Consider the following 16,914-nt stretch of genomic DNA (forward strand, 5'->3'; position numbering starts at 1 on the left):
CGGCCGACGTCCCTAAAACGGCAGTCATCACGCCGTTCGGCTTATTCGAATTCTTGCGGATGCCGTTTGGTCTCAAGAACGCGGCTCAGGTGTTCCAGCGCTTGATGGACGGCGTGCTGCGTGACCTGCCGTTCCTTTTCGTTTAACTGGACGACATCCTCGTCGCCAGCACGTCTCGGGCCGAGCACCTGCTCCACCTCCGAACACTGTTCGGGCGCCTCAGCGAGCACGGCCTCATCGTCAACCCGACCAAATGCCACTTCGGCACGACGGCCGTTGATTTTTTGGGCCACCACATCACCAAGAACGGGGCCGTGCCGCTGCCAACCAAGGTCGAGGCCATCACCACGTTCCCGCGTCCCCGCACCATAAAGGCCCTGCAGGAATTCCTGGGAATGGTGAATTTTTATCACCGCTTCGTGCCCCGCGCTGCTCAACTCATGCGGCCCCTCTACGAAGCCCTCCGGGGCAAGCCGGCCAAGCACGACATCGCCTGGCCCGCAGCAATGGATGCGGCCTTCCAAAGCTCAAAGCGGGCCCTCGCCGACGCAACACTGCTCGCTCACCCGGTGCTCAACGCTCCCATCGCCCTCACCACGGATGCCTCCGACTACGCGGTGGGCGCCGTACATGAGCAATGGGTGAACGGGGCTTGGCAGCCACTCGCTTTTTTCAGCCGGCAGCTCCGGCCGAATGAGCTCAAATACAGCACGTTTGACTGGGAGCTCCTCGGTCTACACCTGGCCGTCCGCCATTTCCGCCACCTCCTGGAGGGCCGACCTTTCACGGCGTTCGTCGACCACAAGCCGTTGGTTTACGCCATGGCCAAGGTCACGGAGCCGTGGTCGGCCCGCCAACAGCGCCACCTCTCCGCCGTGTCGGAGTTTACCACGGACATCCGGCACGTCGCCGGCAAAAACAACGCCGTGGCCGACTGTCTTTCCCGGGCCAGCGCGAACGCGGTCCACCTGGGCATGGACTTTGCGCTTATGGCGGCGGACCAAACCACCGACACCACGGTGCAAGCCCTCCGGGCGGCAGACACGGGCCTCCGCCTGGCCGACATCCCCTTCGCGGACACTGTCCTGCTCTGCGACGTCTCCCAAGGCCAGCCTCGCCCCATCGTGCCCGTCACCTGGCAACGCCGCATCTTCGCCTCCCTCCACGGCCTTTCCCACCCGGGCCGGAAAGCTTCCCAGAAGCTGGTGTCGGCGCGATTCGTCTGGCACGGCCTTCGTCGGGACGTCCGCGATTGGACCAGCACCTGCACGGCCTGCCAACGGGCCAAGGTCCACCGACACACCCAGGCCCCGCTGGCACCTTTCACCGTGCCCGAACGACGTTTCGACCACGTCAACGTGGATTTGGTGGGCCCCCTCCCCCCTTCAAGGGGGTTCACACACCTGCTCACCATGGTGGACAGGACCACCAGGTGGCCGGAGACCGTTCCCCTCGTCTCCACCACCACCGCCGACGTGGCGCAGGCTTTCATCGCCACCTGGGTCGCCCGCTTCGGCGCACCGGCGGACATCTCGTCAGACCGCGGTCCACAGTTCACCTCCGAGCTGTGGGGCGCGGTCGCCCGCAACCTGGGGGTGAAGCTCCACCGTACTACGGCCTACCACCCCCAAGCAAACGGGTTGTGCGAGCGATTCCACCGCTCCATGAAGGCCGCGCTCATGGCCGGCCTTCAAGACGGCGGTTGGGCCGACCGGCTGCCGTGGGTCCTTTTGGGCCTCCGCACGGCCCCCAAGGAGGACCTCCAGGCATCCACCGCCGAGCTTGTCTATGGCCAGGCGCTACGCGTCCCGGGCGAATTCGTGCCCGACGCTACCAGTCCCTGGTCCGCAGCTCACCAGCGCTCGGACCTCCAGGAGGCCGCCCGACGGTTTGCCCCCATGCCAACATCCCACCACGGTGACCCCCAGTCCTACGTCCCCCCAGCACTTCGCACAGCGGAGTATGTTTTTGTGCGTCACGACGCACATCAGGGGCCACTCCGGCCGCCGTACGACGGGCCCTTCCTGGTGCTGCGACGGGACGACAAGTCGTTCGTCATCGACATCGGCGGCAGGTCGGACCGGATTGCGGTGGACCGCCTCAAGCCGGCGCACGTGGACGTCGACCACCCACCACGGGTGGCCCTTCCGCCGCGGCGAAGCCGCCCCCCGTCCACGGTGCCCCCCACTCGACCGCCCACCACCACACCGGACCCCCTCCCACGACCCGCCAGGGGTCGCTTCGGCCGGGTCATCAGGACCCCCCTCAAATTGACCCTGCCGGTGCAAGTCGATTCTGGGGGGACGTGTGTAGCGGCTACCGCTGGGTTTTCACAATCGCCTTGCACCTATCAAGGACGCGGAGCGATCACCATGCCGGGCTCGTCCAGGACGCCCGGGCAGGCTCGCCCTCAACTTGCCAGGCCGCAGCCAGGACGCTGGGCCACGCCCCCTCTCGCCTTTCCTGGGCAAACGCTCCGGGATAATATGTATATATATTGCTGCCCGATAAACGGGCTTTTCAGAGTGCCTGAGTGTTTGGTTTGATTAAAGCAACTCGGATGAATTCCAGCTTTTTGTCGCGTCCATTCTTCCGATCGACGTGGGAGCCCCAGCTCCTTCAGAAGTACATAAAATATGAAATAGGCTGGGAACATGTGTTATCATACATCACAAATAATGAGGTCTATAAAATAAAGTTCCATATAAACAGTGGTTTGTTGTTGTCTAGCCCCCGACAAGAGCGATAGGGCCAGTCCATGGGGACCCGACTCTGACCGTGACCACGCACCCTGACGAATGCGACGGCAGCGAAGAATGGGGAACATTTGGCTCCAAACTTTCGTTTGGGGTACAACACCCATGTAGAGGCGTCTCGCTAGTAGTTCAGTGGTTTGTTTATGTTATTGCTTAAGTTGCAGTTACAGGGAAGCCTGGGAAGACATTTAAATAAAATACAACGAAAGTTTAAAGTGTCATCATAATGCGGTTTAATTTTCACTTTTCAAACATTTGTTGATTTTAAACATTCGAGTGAATGCAGTAAAACGGAATGATAGTCTTATGTCTTTAACCTCACACTACTTTAACAGGATCAAAGGCTGGCACTGAAGCTGACACACACACACTCGTACACACACATCTCGTTTTTTCATTTCTGTTCCTTACAATTCTATCCCTCTTTCACACACACACACACACACACACACACACACACACACACACACACACACACACACACACACACACACACACACACACACACACACACACACACACACACACACACACACGTACACACACACACACACACGTACACACACACACACACACACACACATAGACACACACACACGCACACGCACATAGACACACACACGCACACGCACATAGACACACACACACACACGCACGCACATAGACACACACGCACACGCACACGCACACACACACACTCACATAGACACACACACACACACGCACATAGACACACACACGTACACACACACACACACACACACACACACACACACACACACACACACACACATAGACACACACACGCACACGCACATACACACACACACACACACACGCACATAGACACACATGCACACGCACATAGACACACACACACACACACACACACACACACACGCACATAGACACACACACACACACACACACACACACACACACGCACATAGACACACATGCACACGCACATAGACACACACACACACACACACACACACACGCACATAGACACACACACACACACACGCACATAGACACACACACACACACACGCACATAGACACACACACACACACACGCACATAGACACACACACACACACGCACATAGACACACATACACACACACATAGACACACACACATAGTCACACACACACACACATAGACACACACACACACACACTCACATAGACACACACACACACACACTCACATAGACACACACACACACACACACACGCACATAGACACACACACACACACACACACACACACGCACATAGACACACACACACACACACACACATACACGTACATAGACACATACACACACACACACACGCACATAGACACACACACACACACACATGCACATAGACACACACACACACACACACACACTCACATAGACACACACACACGCACATAGACACACACACACACACGCACATAGACACACACACACACACACACACGCACATAGACACACACACACACATTGACACACACACACATAGTCTCTCACACACACACACACACACACACACACACACACACACACACACACACATAGACACACAGTCACACACACACGCACATAGACACACACACACACACACACACGCACATACACACACACACACACACACACACACACGCACATAGACACATAGACACACACACACACACACACACACACACACACACCTTGGAGGAAGTGCCATCAATTCCCAGGGCACTCAGAGTACCAACAACGCCACAAGAATGGCACTACTTTTCTCACCGCAATTAATGGGGCATTTCCAAAGGAGGAATTTCCTCCTCCCCATGGATTCCAACCTATGGGGATTGTCCATGCTCTTATCCTTATATTGAACGTCAAGCAACAAAATTAATACAAACCTCACACTGTGTGAAGGATATGTCTGCGGTTCAGCGAATTAAACTACAATTCCAAGTGAAATCAGGAGCAAAGTGCAATACAGTATAATATTATGGGAATATAATGATGGATTATAGGTGGAGACGTGGAGTCAATACTCACGAGAAGGATCCAAACTGTTGTGCACTGACAGAGATGGTATAGCTGGGCCTACAACAAAGCATTGAGGATGTCACAATTTCACTCAAGTTTATGATTTCACATAACCCTTTATAACAAATCACCAGTGCCATTGTCCTAAAGGGGACCGACAGCAGGAGAGGGAAAAATGTAGTGGATGACAAAATAGTAATTTGTCCGTTTCTTTGGAAAGCATCTTGGATAGAGACATTGAGCTCTCTGAGCTGAACAAGCAAATATGGAATATGTATTCAATTCCTACAAGTGTTCAATAAAAACAATATTTCTCTCTCTTCAAGATATATATATATATATATATATATATATATATATATATATTGTTGCAGTTTTTAGAACCTTCACTTTATCAAATTTAGTATTAAAATCCCTTATACTCGTAAATAACCCCTGTGTACATTTCCCCTTAATTGGCTGTTAATTGAAATGAGTGCACCTTAGTTAGTCCATGTACAGGCACATAGCCAATCATAGAACCTCTCTATAGTTATCTCGTTATTCTGTGTTCTAGTTAAGGCTATATTCCCACTAGTCGATCTTACGCTGCACCAAATCAAATAAGATAGATGCCCCTTTCAATTGCCCCAAAGCCTACATTTCCAACAGCATTCGCCTCCATTGCACACGTGGTCAGCTCGAAGAAAAAGGGCGTTGCCCACCCATCGTCATCAGAAGGTGGAGCCAGAAAACCCTTGCCGACCAACCAAGACTCAGTGGGTTTGGCTTGAGAGGGCGGAGAAAGAAAGATCGAGCAGGTTCGTGAAGGTTCGAGAGGGTGGCTATATAACCCGTTACGGGAACGGGAAGCCCCCACGGAGAGAGGAGTGAGGGAGCGCAGATGATTGAGGGAGCGAGATGAGCGAGGGGCCAGATGATTGAGGGAGCGGGATGAGCAAGGGAGCACGAAGGAAGTTTCTTAAAGGAAGGCGCTTGAGTCTGTTAAGAGAGACGTGCAACCTGCGGGAGTACGAGTAAGGGAGACGCTGTTTTCAACCAGACCTGCCACGTCAAGCTCCGACGCGCTGCTGCGAACATCCCGGCGGTGTGGACCCGAGGGTGGAGAGTCGGCGGCTGTTCGCTCCCGGCCCGGCCGTTCTGCTGTCCCACCTGACCCTTCTCATCCTTCCAGCCATTCCTGCCTGCCATTCCCTATTCGTGTGAGTCTGTTTGTTCTGTCCTGTGGGTATAACTTAAGCTTGTTTTTAAGAATTGCACTGTGTCTTCTTTCCCTGTAAGTTACATTTGTTTTCTTCTCTTTGATTTTGGTTTGTGTAAATAATTAATAAATACGTGTTCTCCCTTTCCTTTGGTTTCTTTCTCATCCGATCGCTTTCATCCCTTCTGTCAATTGAGTTCCTGTGGTGCGATTTCGGCCAACGCTTATGAATCGGGTTAGTCTTTGCTAACGGCTCGGATTTCGGATTGCTAAACCGCTCGGCAAACTCCATCTTGTCCGGGATTCGAGCGGAGTTACCCACCTGCCTTGTGGAGGGATTGGCGGAGGTGTACGGGAATCCCTTGACCAATCACCTCGGCCAATCCCACCCCACAGGGGAGCGGGGTAGCTCCAGGAACGGAGAGGGCCAGCTTAACGACGAGGGGATTAAACCCCCCTCGGTAAGGGGAGTGCCGTCGTCCGATTCCGTAACAATATATATACACACACACACACACACACACACACACACACACACACACACACACACACACACACACACACACACACACACACACACACATTAAATGAAACATTATGCATGACACTCAGCAGGTGTAACATTGTACCGTCACAGTAGAGCAGGAACTGTCCAGCCTCTGGACTGAACTCAGCCCGATGGATGGAACAGTTAGGAAGAAGGTCACAGGTCAGGCATGTCCGCTCAAAAGCACCCCTCGTCTCCACACTGGCATGGAGCAAAATAATAGATGGTGAATGCATTATTTATTGAGGATGTTAGCCTGACAACAGCAAATGATGTGCTTTTTTTACCACTGCATAAGACGATTAGGTTGTGTGATGATAATGCTGAATTGAGGTCATGAGGTCTATGCTTTCACAACATGGCATTGTCATTCCAAATTATTATTTGTGATATGCTTGTTATTTAAATAACTAGTACACCCGCAGACTCCGGGAGGGGCAGGAAGGGTCATTCCTCTTTGGGGTATATAGATTACAGTCGATCTATGGGCGGGTCTCAAGAACATTGGGTGTGTGTTCATTTACCAAGTTTCTTGTGGAGATATCGCCAAGTGGTTTAAGCATTTCAGCAAGCACTCTATTCAAAACCGCTAAGGAACGGCTGGCTTGGCAAGCGCTAGCTAGCTGCTTGGTAAAGGAGCACAACCCGAGCTTCTCCCGTTCAGTTTCGTATCAAACAGCAGGAGCGAGTTTCAAAAGTTTGCTACGAAAAATGCCATAGTAGCGGCAGAAAGGGCCATGTTATTAACCCAACATTTGTGGGGTATATAGAGTACAGTAGATCTTCGCTCAGTTCTTTAAGTAAACCTTACTTCAAGGATGTCGGGATTCCTCCAAATTTCTTCATTTAGTGTTATAATGAGCATTAGCGACTGTTTAAAAAGCCAAGCATACGTGTTTGTGGTTTATAATATTTTTTCTTCCTGTAGAAGCCGTTGCTCCCACAGAAATGCCATTATAACTATAAGCTATTTATACACGTTTTCACTGCAGGAAAAATGCCTTGGGGAAGTCGGACATTATTAGTATTAATAATGTTTTGTAATAACATTAATAATATGCGATTATCATCAAAAAATTTTTATTAAAAGCGTCTTTGGAATTTTTGAAAAAACGCCACGATAAATCTTCTTCTTTGGAAAAACGCCACGATAAATCTTCTTCTTTGGAAACACGCCACGATAAATCTCCTTCTTTGGACAAACGCCACGATAAAGCAAACTTAATATGGCTATACACCTCAACACACAACCCATTGAAGGCAATGGTGGGGAAAACCCGCTCGGGGGAGAAAACCCCCTTGGGGAGGGGGGCAAATGAATGCGTTACAACCTTCATTATGTTGTAGCGACCCATGGATCCCCCAAGCGAGACCAACAACAGAATCTCCTTTCTCCAGCCGGTAACGTAACCGGCGGGCAAACCACGGCGCTGGGGTGGCCGGTCACATGACCACCAAAGCGTGCCGCGCGTGCGGTTATAATCCTTTGCACCTGTCGGTCACGTGACCACCAAAGCGCGCCTCGCCTGAGAGGCGTGGCTTTCGGTTTCGGTTGTGCTTTCTGGTTGTGATATATATGCAGCCCGATAAACGGGCTTTTTAGAGTTCCCGAGTTGGTTTTTACAATAAACATCTTCTCGGACGAGTTTGTGTCTTGCCCGTCACTTTGTCCGTCTCAAGCAAGAGCCCTGCTCTTCACTGGTGACCCCGAATTTACGACACGCGATGGACACCGCAGTGTCCCTCAAATTGCCCACCTTCTGGGAAGCACACGCCGCCGTCTGGTTCGCGCAGGCGGACTCCCAGTTCGCCCTGCGTAGCATAACGGAGGACGCTACGCGATACCATTATGTGGTCGCCGCGCTTGGCTCCGTGGCCGCCGCCCGCTGCCTGAGCTTCCTCCAGAACCCGCCCGCTGACAGCAAGCACGACGCCATCAAGGCACTTCTTCTGGGCGCTTTCGCCCTCTCCCCGGCTGAGCGCGCACGACGCCTGCTCGACCTTCCTGAGCTCGGCGATACGCGCCCGTCCGAACGCATGGACTACATGCTCGCGTTGCTCGGCGAGCACCCCTCGGATTTCCTGTTTCGGGAGCTTTTTCTTCGCCAGCTCCCGGCCCAGGTATGGGTCGCCCTGGCAGGCACGACCATCGTGAACCCCCGCGACCTCGCCAAGGAGGCCGACAAGATCGATTCGGCAAGCCAGCTCGCCGGAGCGGCGAGCCAGCTCGTCGGGGTGGTGGCCGGGAACCCTCCCGCCCACCCGCCCGGCGCCCGCGACGCAGTTTCCTTCCCAGAGGCCGCCGGGCCGGCGCGACTGGCAGCGGCGACGCCGCGTCGCCCGGTCCCGACACGTTGACCGGAGCCCCCGCCGGACCCGGCCTGGTGTTATTTCCACGCCAGGTTCGGGCGGCAGGCCCGATCATGTCGACCCCCGTGCACGTTCGGCAAGTCGGGAAACGGGCGGGCCGGCGTTCCCTACCAGCAATGAACGCTGGCCATTCCGGAAACCTGCTATTCATCGCGGACCAAGCGTCGGGGCGGCGCTTTCTCTGCGACACCGGCGCCCAGCTGAGCATCATTCCCGCTTCGGCGGAGGACAGGCGGGCCGCCGTTTGCGGCCCCTCCTTAATCGCGGCCAACGGCTCCGCCATCCGCACCTTCGGCCCACGCACCATCGCCCTCCGCTTCAGCAGCCAGCTCTTTCACTGGGAGTTCGTGACGGCGGACGTCCCCGAGGCTTTGCTCGGGGCCGATTTTCTGTGCGCCCACGGGCTGCTGGTCGACGTGAAATGCCGGCGTCTCGTCAACGCCGAAACTTTCAGCTCCCTGGCATGCGCTTTGAGCCGTTCCACGCCCACCAAGTTTTCCTGCGTCCTCCCATTGGCAGAAGACTTCGCACGTCTCCTCGCAGAGTTCCCGGCCCTCACGCGACCGACGTTTTCGGCCATCGCGGTGCGTCACGGCATCGAGCATCACATCCCCACTATGGGCCCGCCGGTGTACGCCCGGGCTCGCCGTCTCGATCCCGCCAAACTCACCGTCGCCAAGGCCGAGTTCGCCGCGCTGGAGCGCCTCGGCATCGTGCGGCGCTCCGACAGCGCCTGGGCCTCGCCGCTGCACATCGTCCCGAAGCCGGGGGGCGGATGGCGGCCATGCGGCGACTACCGCCGCCTTAATGACGCCACTACCCCCGACAGGTACCCCATCCCGCACATCCAGGATTTTTCCGCCCAGTTGGCGGGGCGGACCATTTTTTCAAAAGTGGACCTGATTCGGGGGTACCACCAGGTGCCCGTCTGCCCGGCCGACATCCCGAAGACGGCCGTTATTACACCTTTCGGCCTCTTTGAATTCCTCCGGATGCCCTTCGGCCTCAAAAACGCGGCACAGGCGTTCCAGCGCCTGATGGACGGCGTGCTGCGCAACTTGCCGTTCCTCTACACCTACCTGGACGATATCCTCGTCGCCAGCACGTCCAGAGCCGAGCACCTCCTCCACCTCCGGACGCTGTTCGGCCGCCTCAGCAAGCACGGATTGATCGTCAACCCGGCCAAATGTCACTTTGGTGCAGCGACGATCGACTTTTTGGGCCACCGCATCACCCGGACCAACGCCGTGCCGCTACCAGCCAAAGTCGAGGCCATCGCCGCTTTCCCGCGCCCCCGCTCCGTCAAGGCGCTGCAGGAGTTCCTCGGGATGGTGAACTTTTATCACCGCTTCGTGCCCCAAGCTGCGCAACTCATGCGGCCCTTGAACGCCGCCCTCCGCGGCCAGCCGGCGAAACGTGATGTTGTCTGGTCCACGGACATGGACGCTGCTTATACTGGCGCAAAACGGGCCCTCGCCAACGCCACGCTGCTGGCCCACCCGGTACCCCAGGCTCCAATCGCCCTCACCACGGACGCCTCCGACTACGCCGTGGGCGCGGTCCATGAACAATGGGTAAACGGGGCCTGGCAGCCGCTCGCGTTCTTCAGCCGGCAACTCATGCCCAACGAGTTGAAGTACAGCACCTTCGACCACGAGCTCCTCGGGCTGTACCTGGCCGTCCGCCATTTTTTCCACCTCCTGGAGGGCCGCCCGTTCACGGCTTTTGTCGACCACAAGCCATTGGTTTTCGCCATGGCCAAGGTCACGGAGCCGTGGTCGGCCCGCCAGCAGCGCCACCTCTCCGCCGTGTCGGAGTACACCACGGACATCCGGCACGTCGCCGGGAAGGACAACGCCGTGGCCGACTGCCTTTCTCGAGCCGGCGCCAACGCCGTTCACCTCGGCGTCGATTTCGCCCTAATGGCAACGGACCAGGCCACCGACGGCACGGTGCAGGCGCTCCGGGTGGCGGACACGGGCCTCCGCTTGACTGACGTCCCCTTCGCGGACACGGTCCTGCTGTGCGACATCTCCCAAGGCCGACCTCGCCCCATTGTGCCGGTCACCTGGCGGCGTCGCATTTTTGCTTCGCTCCAGGGCCTCTCTCACCCGGGCCGGAAGGCGTCCCAGAGGCTGGTGGCAGCGCGTTTCGTCTGGCATGGGCTGCGACGGGACGTCCGCGACTGGGCCAACGCCTGCACACCCTGCCAGCGGGCCAAGGTCCACCATCATACCCAGGCTCCGCTGGCTCCCTTCACCATGCCCGAGCGACGGTTCGACCACGTCCACGTGGACCTGGTGGGTCCCCTTCCCCCGTCGCAGGGGTTCACCCACCTGCTTACCATGGTGGACAGGACCACCAGGTGGCCGGAGGCCATGCCCCTTGCCTCCACCACCACCGCCGACGTGGCCCAGGCGTTCATCGCCACCTGCGTCGCGCGTTTCGTCGCACCAGCGGACATCTCGTCGGACCGCGGCCCACAGTTCACGTCCGAACTATGGGGCGCGGTCGCCCGCACGTTGGGCGCTACCCTGCACCGCACCACGGCCTACCACCCCCAGGCCAACGGGTTGTGCGAGCGGTTCCACCGCTCCATGAAGGCCGCACTCATGGCCGGCCTCCAGGATGACGGCTGGGCCGACCGGCTCCCGTGGGTCCTTTTGGGCCTCTGCACGGCTCCCAAAGAGGACCTCCAGGCGTCCACCGCCGAGCTGGTGTACGGCCAGGCCCTCCACGTACTGGGCGAGTTCATTCCCGACGCCACCAGCCCCTGGTCCGCCGCGCGCCAGCGCACGGACTTCCAGGAGGCTGCCCGACGTTTTGCCCCGGTGCCCACGTCCCGCCACGGCGACCCCCAATCCTACGTCCCCCCAGCACTCCGCACGGCGGAGTACGTCTTCGTGCGCCATGACGCGCACCGGGGGCCGCTCCGGCCACCATACGACGGACCCTTCCGGGTCCTACGACGGGACAACAAGTCCTTCATCGTCAACATCGGCGGCCGGGCGGACCGGATTTCGCTGGACCGCCTCAAGCCGGCCCACATGGACGTCGGCCAGCCGCCACGGCTGGCTCTCCCACCGCGGCGCGGCCGCCCCCCGTCCACTGCACATGTCCGACCACCCGCCACCACACCGGACCCCCCCACCCCCCGCGACTGGCCAGGGGTCGTTTCGGTCGGGTCATCTGGACCCCCCTCAGATTGACCTTCCTGGATCAAGTCCATTCTGGGGGGGGCATGTGTAGCGACCCATGGGTCCCCCAAGCGAGACCAACAACAGAATCTCCTTGCTCCAGCCGGTGACGTAACCGGCGGGCAAACCACGGCGCCGGGGTGGCCGGTCACGTGACCACCAAAGCGTGCCGCGCGTGCGGTTATAATCCTTTGCACCTGTCGGTCACGTGACCACCAAAGCGCGCCTCGCCTGAGAGGCGTGGCTTTCGGTTTCGGTTGTGCTTTCTGGTTGTGATATATATGCAGCCCGATAAACGGGCTTTTTAGAGTTCCCGAGTTGGTTTTTTACAATAAACATCTTCTCAGACGAGTTTGTGTCTTGCCCGTCACTTCGTCCGTCTCAAGCAAGAGCCCTGCTCTTCAATGTAACCCTTGGTCATCCTGTCAAGTTTGGTTGAGATTGGATAAGTAAGGATGGAATGAATTTGCGTCAAAAATTCATCAGACAGAAGGACAGACATAAATGGCGTATTTTAGTATGGTTGCTGTTAATGAATCTTCTTGACATATCCTGACCATTTGGCCCAGATTCTGGTGTCTGGTACCTGGCCCAACTTGTTAACCTCTACACCAACAACATCATAGTGGGAAATGCTAAGAAAGTGAACCATGTCCGAGTAGAAAGCATCGCAAAATGCAAAGTCCGAGAATGGCGGCGTCTGCGTTATACTCGAGCTAAAACTAAACGAAAACTACAGCTGGAAAAAAAATGTAAAATATATTAACTTAACTTCTCCATATTCTAACAATAAATGTTTGTTGAAAATTTGATGACAAAAGCTCAAATGGTTAAAAGGTAATGGCCTGGACAAACGGACAGACATATAGACAAACAAAGCGATCATAGACCGGTACTTGCGAAATCAGTTGCTGTATCCTTGACCTTTGGACGTCAAAAACAATAGGCTTCTAGCTTTTGTATGATGAACCAATATGCAAAACTTGTTCAGATTCCAAGTCAATTGGATACAACAACAACAACAACAACATGCATTTTAAGGCCATGTTCCCTGCTAGAGCGGGGGTTAGCCTTGCGGTCCCCATGACAATCTTCTCCATTTTGCCCTATTTTCTGCATCTCTCCTTGTTAACCCCCTTGCCCGCATTTCTTCTTCCACCATCTTTAGCCAAGTCTTTCTCGGTCTTCCCCGTCCTCTACTTCCTTCTACATTAACTTCCATCACTCTTCTCAACCAGTCACTTTCATCCTTCCTCAATACATGACCAAACCATCTCAACCTGTTCCTCTTCACAGCATCAATCACAGGCAATATTCCCATAATCTTTCGCAATTCATCATTTGTCTTCCTCTCTCTCAACGATACTCCGCACATCCATCGAACCATTCGCATTTCCACCCTTTCCAGCCTTCGTTGCTGCTCTACGTTCATTACCCATGTCTCACTCCCATAAATCATAACACTTCTCACACATGCAGCATACACCTTTCCCTTCAGCTTCAGCGACACTCTCCTCCTCATCAGCACGCCACTCAGTTCCCAAAACTTCTTCCATCCAAGTCAATTGGATGAAACTTTATAATCTCATAATAAAGTTTTGTTGAAAATTTGATGACATACATACAGGCGCAAACATGCACAAAATCCTGTCTCCCGCTGCACTGGCGGACAGGATATCAAGGGCAGTGGACCGCTGTGGCACTGCAGGACCAAAATTCCTCCATCATCATTGTCCATTATGTTCTACTAGCAACGGTACCCACCCTATGGGCGGGGCTTCAATTGGGAAGCCCAAATGAAAAGGCAAAATATCAGAAATTGAAGGCTTTTATTTTATTTTAAACGATTCATATAAACATCCGTTGAATCATATTACACGCAAATCATCAAAATCTAAACAGTACATTGCGCCCATTTTCAAAAAAGATTGAATTCTGCAAAACGGAAGCGGCCGCTACACGTCTTTCTCAGTCGCACGTTTATGTGTGAAGAGTGCGCGCTGAATCTGTAACACGGAAGCGGCCGCTACACCTGTTTCTCAGTCACTTTGCACACGCTGCCGTGTTACTTTGGAGCTGCACGTTTATATAGGAAGAGTTCGTCAGGAGTCGATCTACTCTCTCCTGGTACGTAGACTTTCAACAAAAGCCACATCACTGTTCATATCGGTAAATATTATTCCATCGTGTTTGGGAAAATTGGAAAACCTGGAAAAATAATATATCCTATTTTACTCTAGGTGGTCCCAGGAATACCCACCCAAAATATCATTACGATTGGTTGAGCCGTTTTTGTGGTACCTTCGAACGGACAGACGGACATTTGGTGAATTATAGTAAGATTCAATGCAATTTGGGGCCATTGTACTCCAGTAAATGTAATCAATTTTGTCTCTCCATCTCATGTTTGGGCGTTGTAAGAGTTTTCAGATTGTAAATCGTGTTGTCCACTAAATGTCCATTATTCTTGCTATGTGTCCAGCTTAGTTCCATTTCAGTGTTTTGATTGTGACGAGAATGTCGAGGAGTTTTGTTTTTTGTCCGAAGCGTTTGTTTCTCCTTTATCCCTTTTGGTAATGCGAAGATAGCATGTTTCCATGAAGCATATAAGCATTACAGATATTATATAAAATAAAAAGTTGATGAATGAGAGAGTTCATGGAACACCTTAGCCCATGCAGTTTTGAGAAAAAGGACATGGGACGGGTCTTTTCCACGCTTGCTTTTATTTTCCAGCACGAACATGAGCCGCCATTTTGTCCGAATCTCAATATTCCTCCAACCTGAGAGCACGAGCAGCAAATTTGATTGGTCGCAATGGTGTAAAATTTTGCCCAAGTACTGCTAAACTGAGGGGTTTTGGAAGTGTAAACAAAGCGATTTGTGTTCTACAGTGTTGACAAATAGAATTCCATTGAAATAAAAAAAATTATTTGAAAGCTGCAGGATAAAACAACAACATTCTTTCAGACACAAAGATACACAACGAAACTAGATTGAGGAGGAGGCCATTTGTCCCATGCCCGTGCTACAACAACACCAGACAAATTTTATCCGTCAAAACGACACAATTCCATTGGGGTAGTAATGTGGATGAGACAATGTAGCACACACGGCAATATCCCAAGGGTATCAAAATAAAAAGGGGAAATATATTTATTTTAATTATTGAAATAAAATAAAGAGGAAAGCTTTTTTTTTGCATTTTTTCCAGAGGGGAGAGCGGAGAGGGATAGGGAGAAGGGAGAAAGATTCATGCCTTACTACCGTCTTAACTCTCTTCTCCTTTACTCTCAGGTTATGGCCCCTGATCCTATCACTGCCTGTTGTGCTGAATAATTATTTTGCACTTATTTTGTCTATATACCCTTCATTATCTTAAATATCTCTATCATATCCCCTCATAAGCGCCTCCTTTCTAATGTATAAAGCTCTGTCTCCCTCAGCTGCTCATCAGAGCTGAGTCTAGCTCGGCCTGAAATCAATCTAGTATCCCTGCGCTGAACTCTCTCTATGACAGCTATATGTCCTTCCTAAGTTGTGGTGACCAAAACTGCACACAATGTTCTGGATGAGGCTTCATTACATTCCTTCACAATGTTGAAACCACCTATTTTGATTTATAATTTATTCCCCTACGGATACAACCTAAAACGCTATTTTTGCCTATAGCTGCATGGTATTGTCCTGTCTGCTTACCCCTTACATCTATCACTACAACCAGATCTTTCTCGATCCTTCTCCTGTGTGATACTCCAAAATTGCCACTTACATCACATAATCTCTATTTCCATTATTTGTACCTGGTGTTGGTTGCTGAATTTAGGTTGGTGTTTGCTTAGCGGTTAGGGTGCCGGCTTGGGATCGTAGAATCCTGGGTTCGAAATCCCAGTTGATCACTGAATTAACACCAGGGGGGTTGACTCAGCCTGCTCTCATCCTTCTGAGGTCGGCAAATTGAGTACCAGTTCACTGATAAATCCCTGTGTGTCGCAAGAGGCGACTAACAGGGCTAGCGGCAGGAAGGGCATCCGGCTGTAAAACATTGCTTCAAAAAGGGGACCTCGGTGCCCAAAAAAGGCCAATCCCTGCTCTGCGGGGGGGGAAATGGCCCCCAAAGGCGGCTCTTTGTACCCATCCCCAGCATCTCACACTTGTTTTGGTGAAATTGCATCTGCCAATTTTTTGTCCATTCTATGCAAGTTTCAATGCTTTCCTGAACCTGATTACAACGCCCCCCCCCCCCCCTCATCCACCTCTCTCTGTTATCTCCAAGCTATAAGTCATCTACAAATTTGGAAAGCCTGTTCTTAACCCCACTATATTGATGTAAGTTATGAATAATAATTGTCCTTGTCCTGACCCCTGAAGCACCCCATTACTTACATCCTCCCAGCAAGACATCCTCCCACTCACAGCTACTGTTTGATTCCTATCACGAAGCCAGTTTGCAATACAAGTTATTATCTACCTGACAAGCCACTCCACAAGCCCTCATCTTGGCCCTAACAACCTCCTATGTGGTAACTTATCAAAAGCCTTCTTAAAGTCAAGATATACTACATGTCCACTGCCATTTCCTCATCCACCCAACCAGAAACTGCTTCAAAGAACTCTTAAAGATTTGTTAAACATGACTTACCTTTGGTAAACACATGCTGACTGCCTTTAATTAGTTTATATTTTCTTAAATGGTTCAACTGGCCCTAATCAATGGCCCCAACACCATCCACGCAACTGAAGTTAAACGAACAGGTCTATAGTTCCCCAATTCTTCTCTGGATCCTTTCTTAAACTGGAGATTCCA

At 53.0% G+C, this 16,914-nt stretch overlaps 1 protein-coding gene across 2 annotated transcripts in view; it reads right to left on the reverse strand.

The window, feature by feature from the left end:
• LOC137431766 (inactive dipeptidyl peptidase 10) overlaps positions 1 to 16,914 on the reverse strand; it is a 707,001-nt gene that overhangs the window by 80,696 nt on the left and 609,391 nt on the right. For both annotated transcript variants that reach the window (XR_010985336.2, XM_068123461.2), the window contains exons 16-17: positions 6,623 to 6,741; positions 4,802 to 4,849 (exon numbers count right to left, since the gene is read on the reverse strand). Coding sequence is in view for 1 of the 2 variants with exons in the window: in XM_068123461.2 (XP_067979562.2) it covers positions 4,802 to 4,849; positions 6,623 to 6,741 (167 nt within the window). In the remaining variant the exon portion in view is untranslated. The remainder of the gene's footprint in view (positions 1 to 4,801; positions 4,850 to 6,622; positions 6,742 to 16,914) is intronic.

Source organism: Myxine glutinosa, chromosome 7 (genome assembly GCF_964187855.1).
Source record: "Myxine glutinosa chromosome 7, kmMyxGlut1.1, whole genome shotgun sequence".
NCBI classification, from domain to species: Eukaryota; Metazoa; Chordata; class Myxini; order Myxiniformes; family Myxinidae; genus Myxine; species Myxine glutinosa.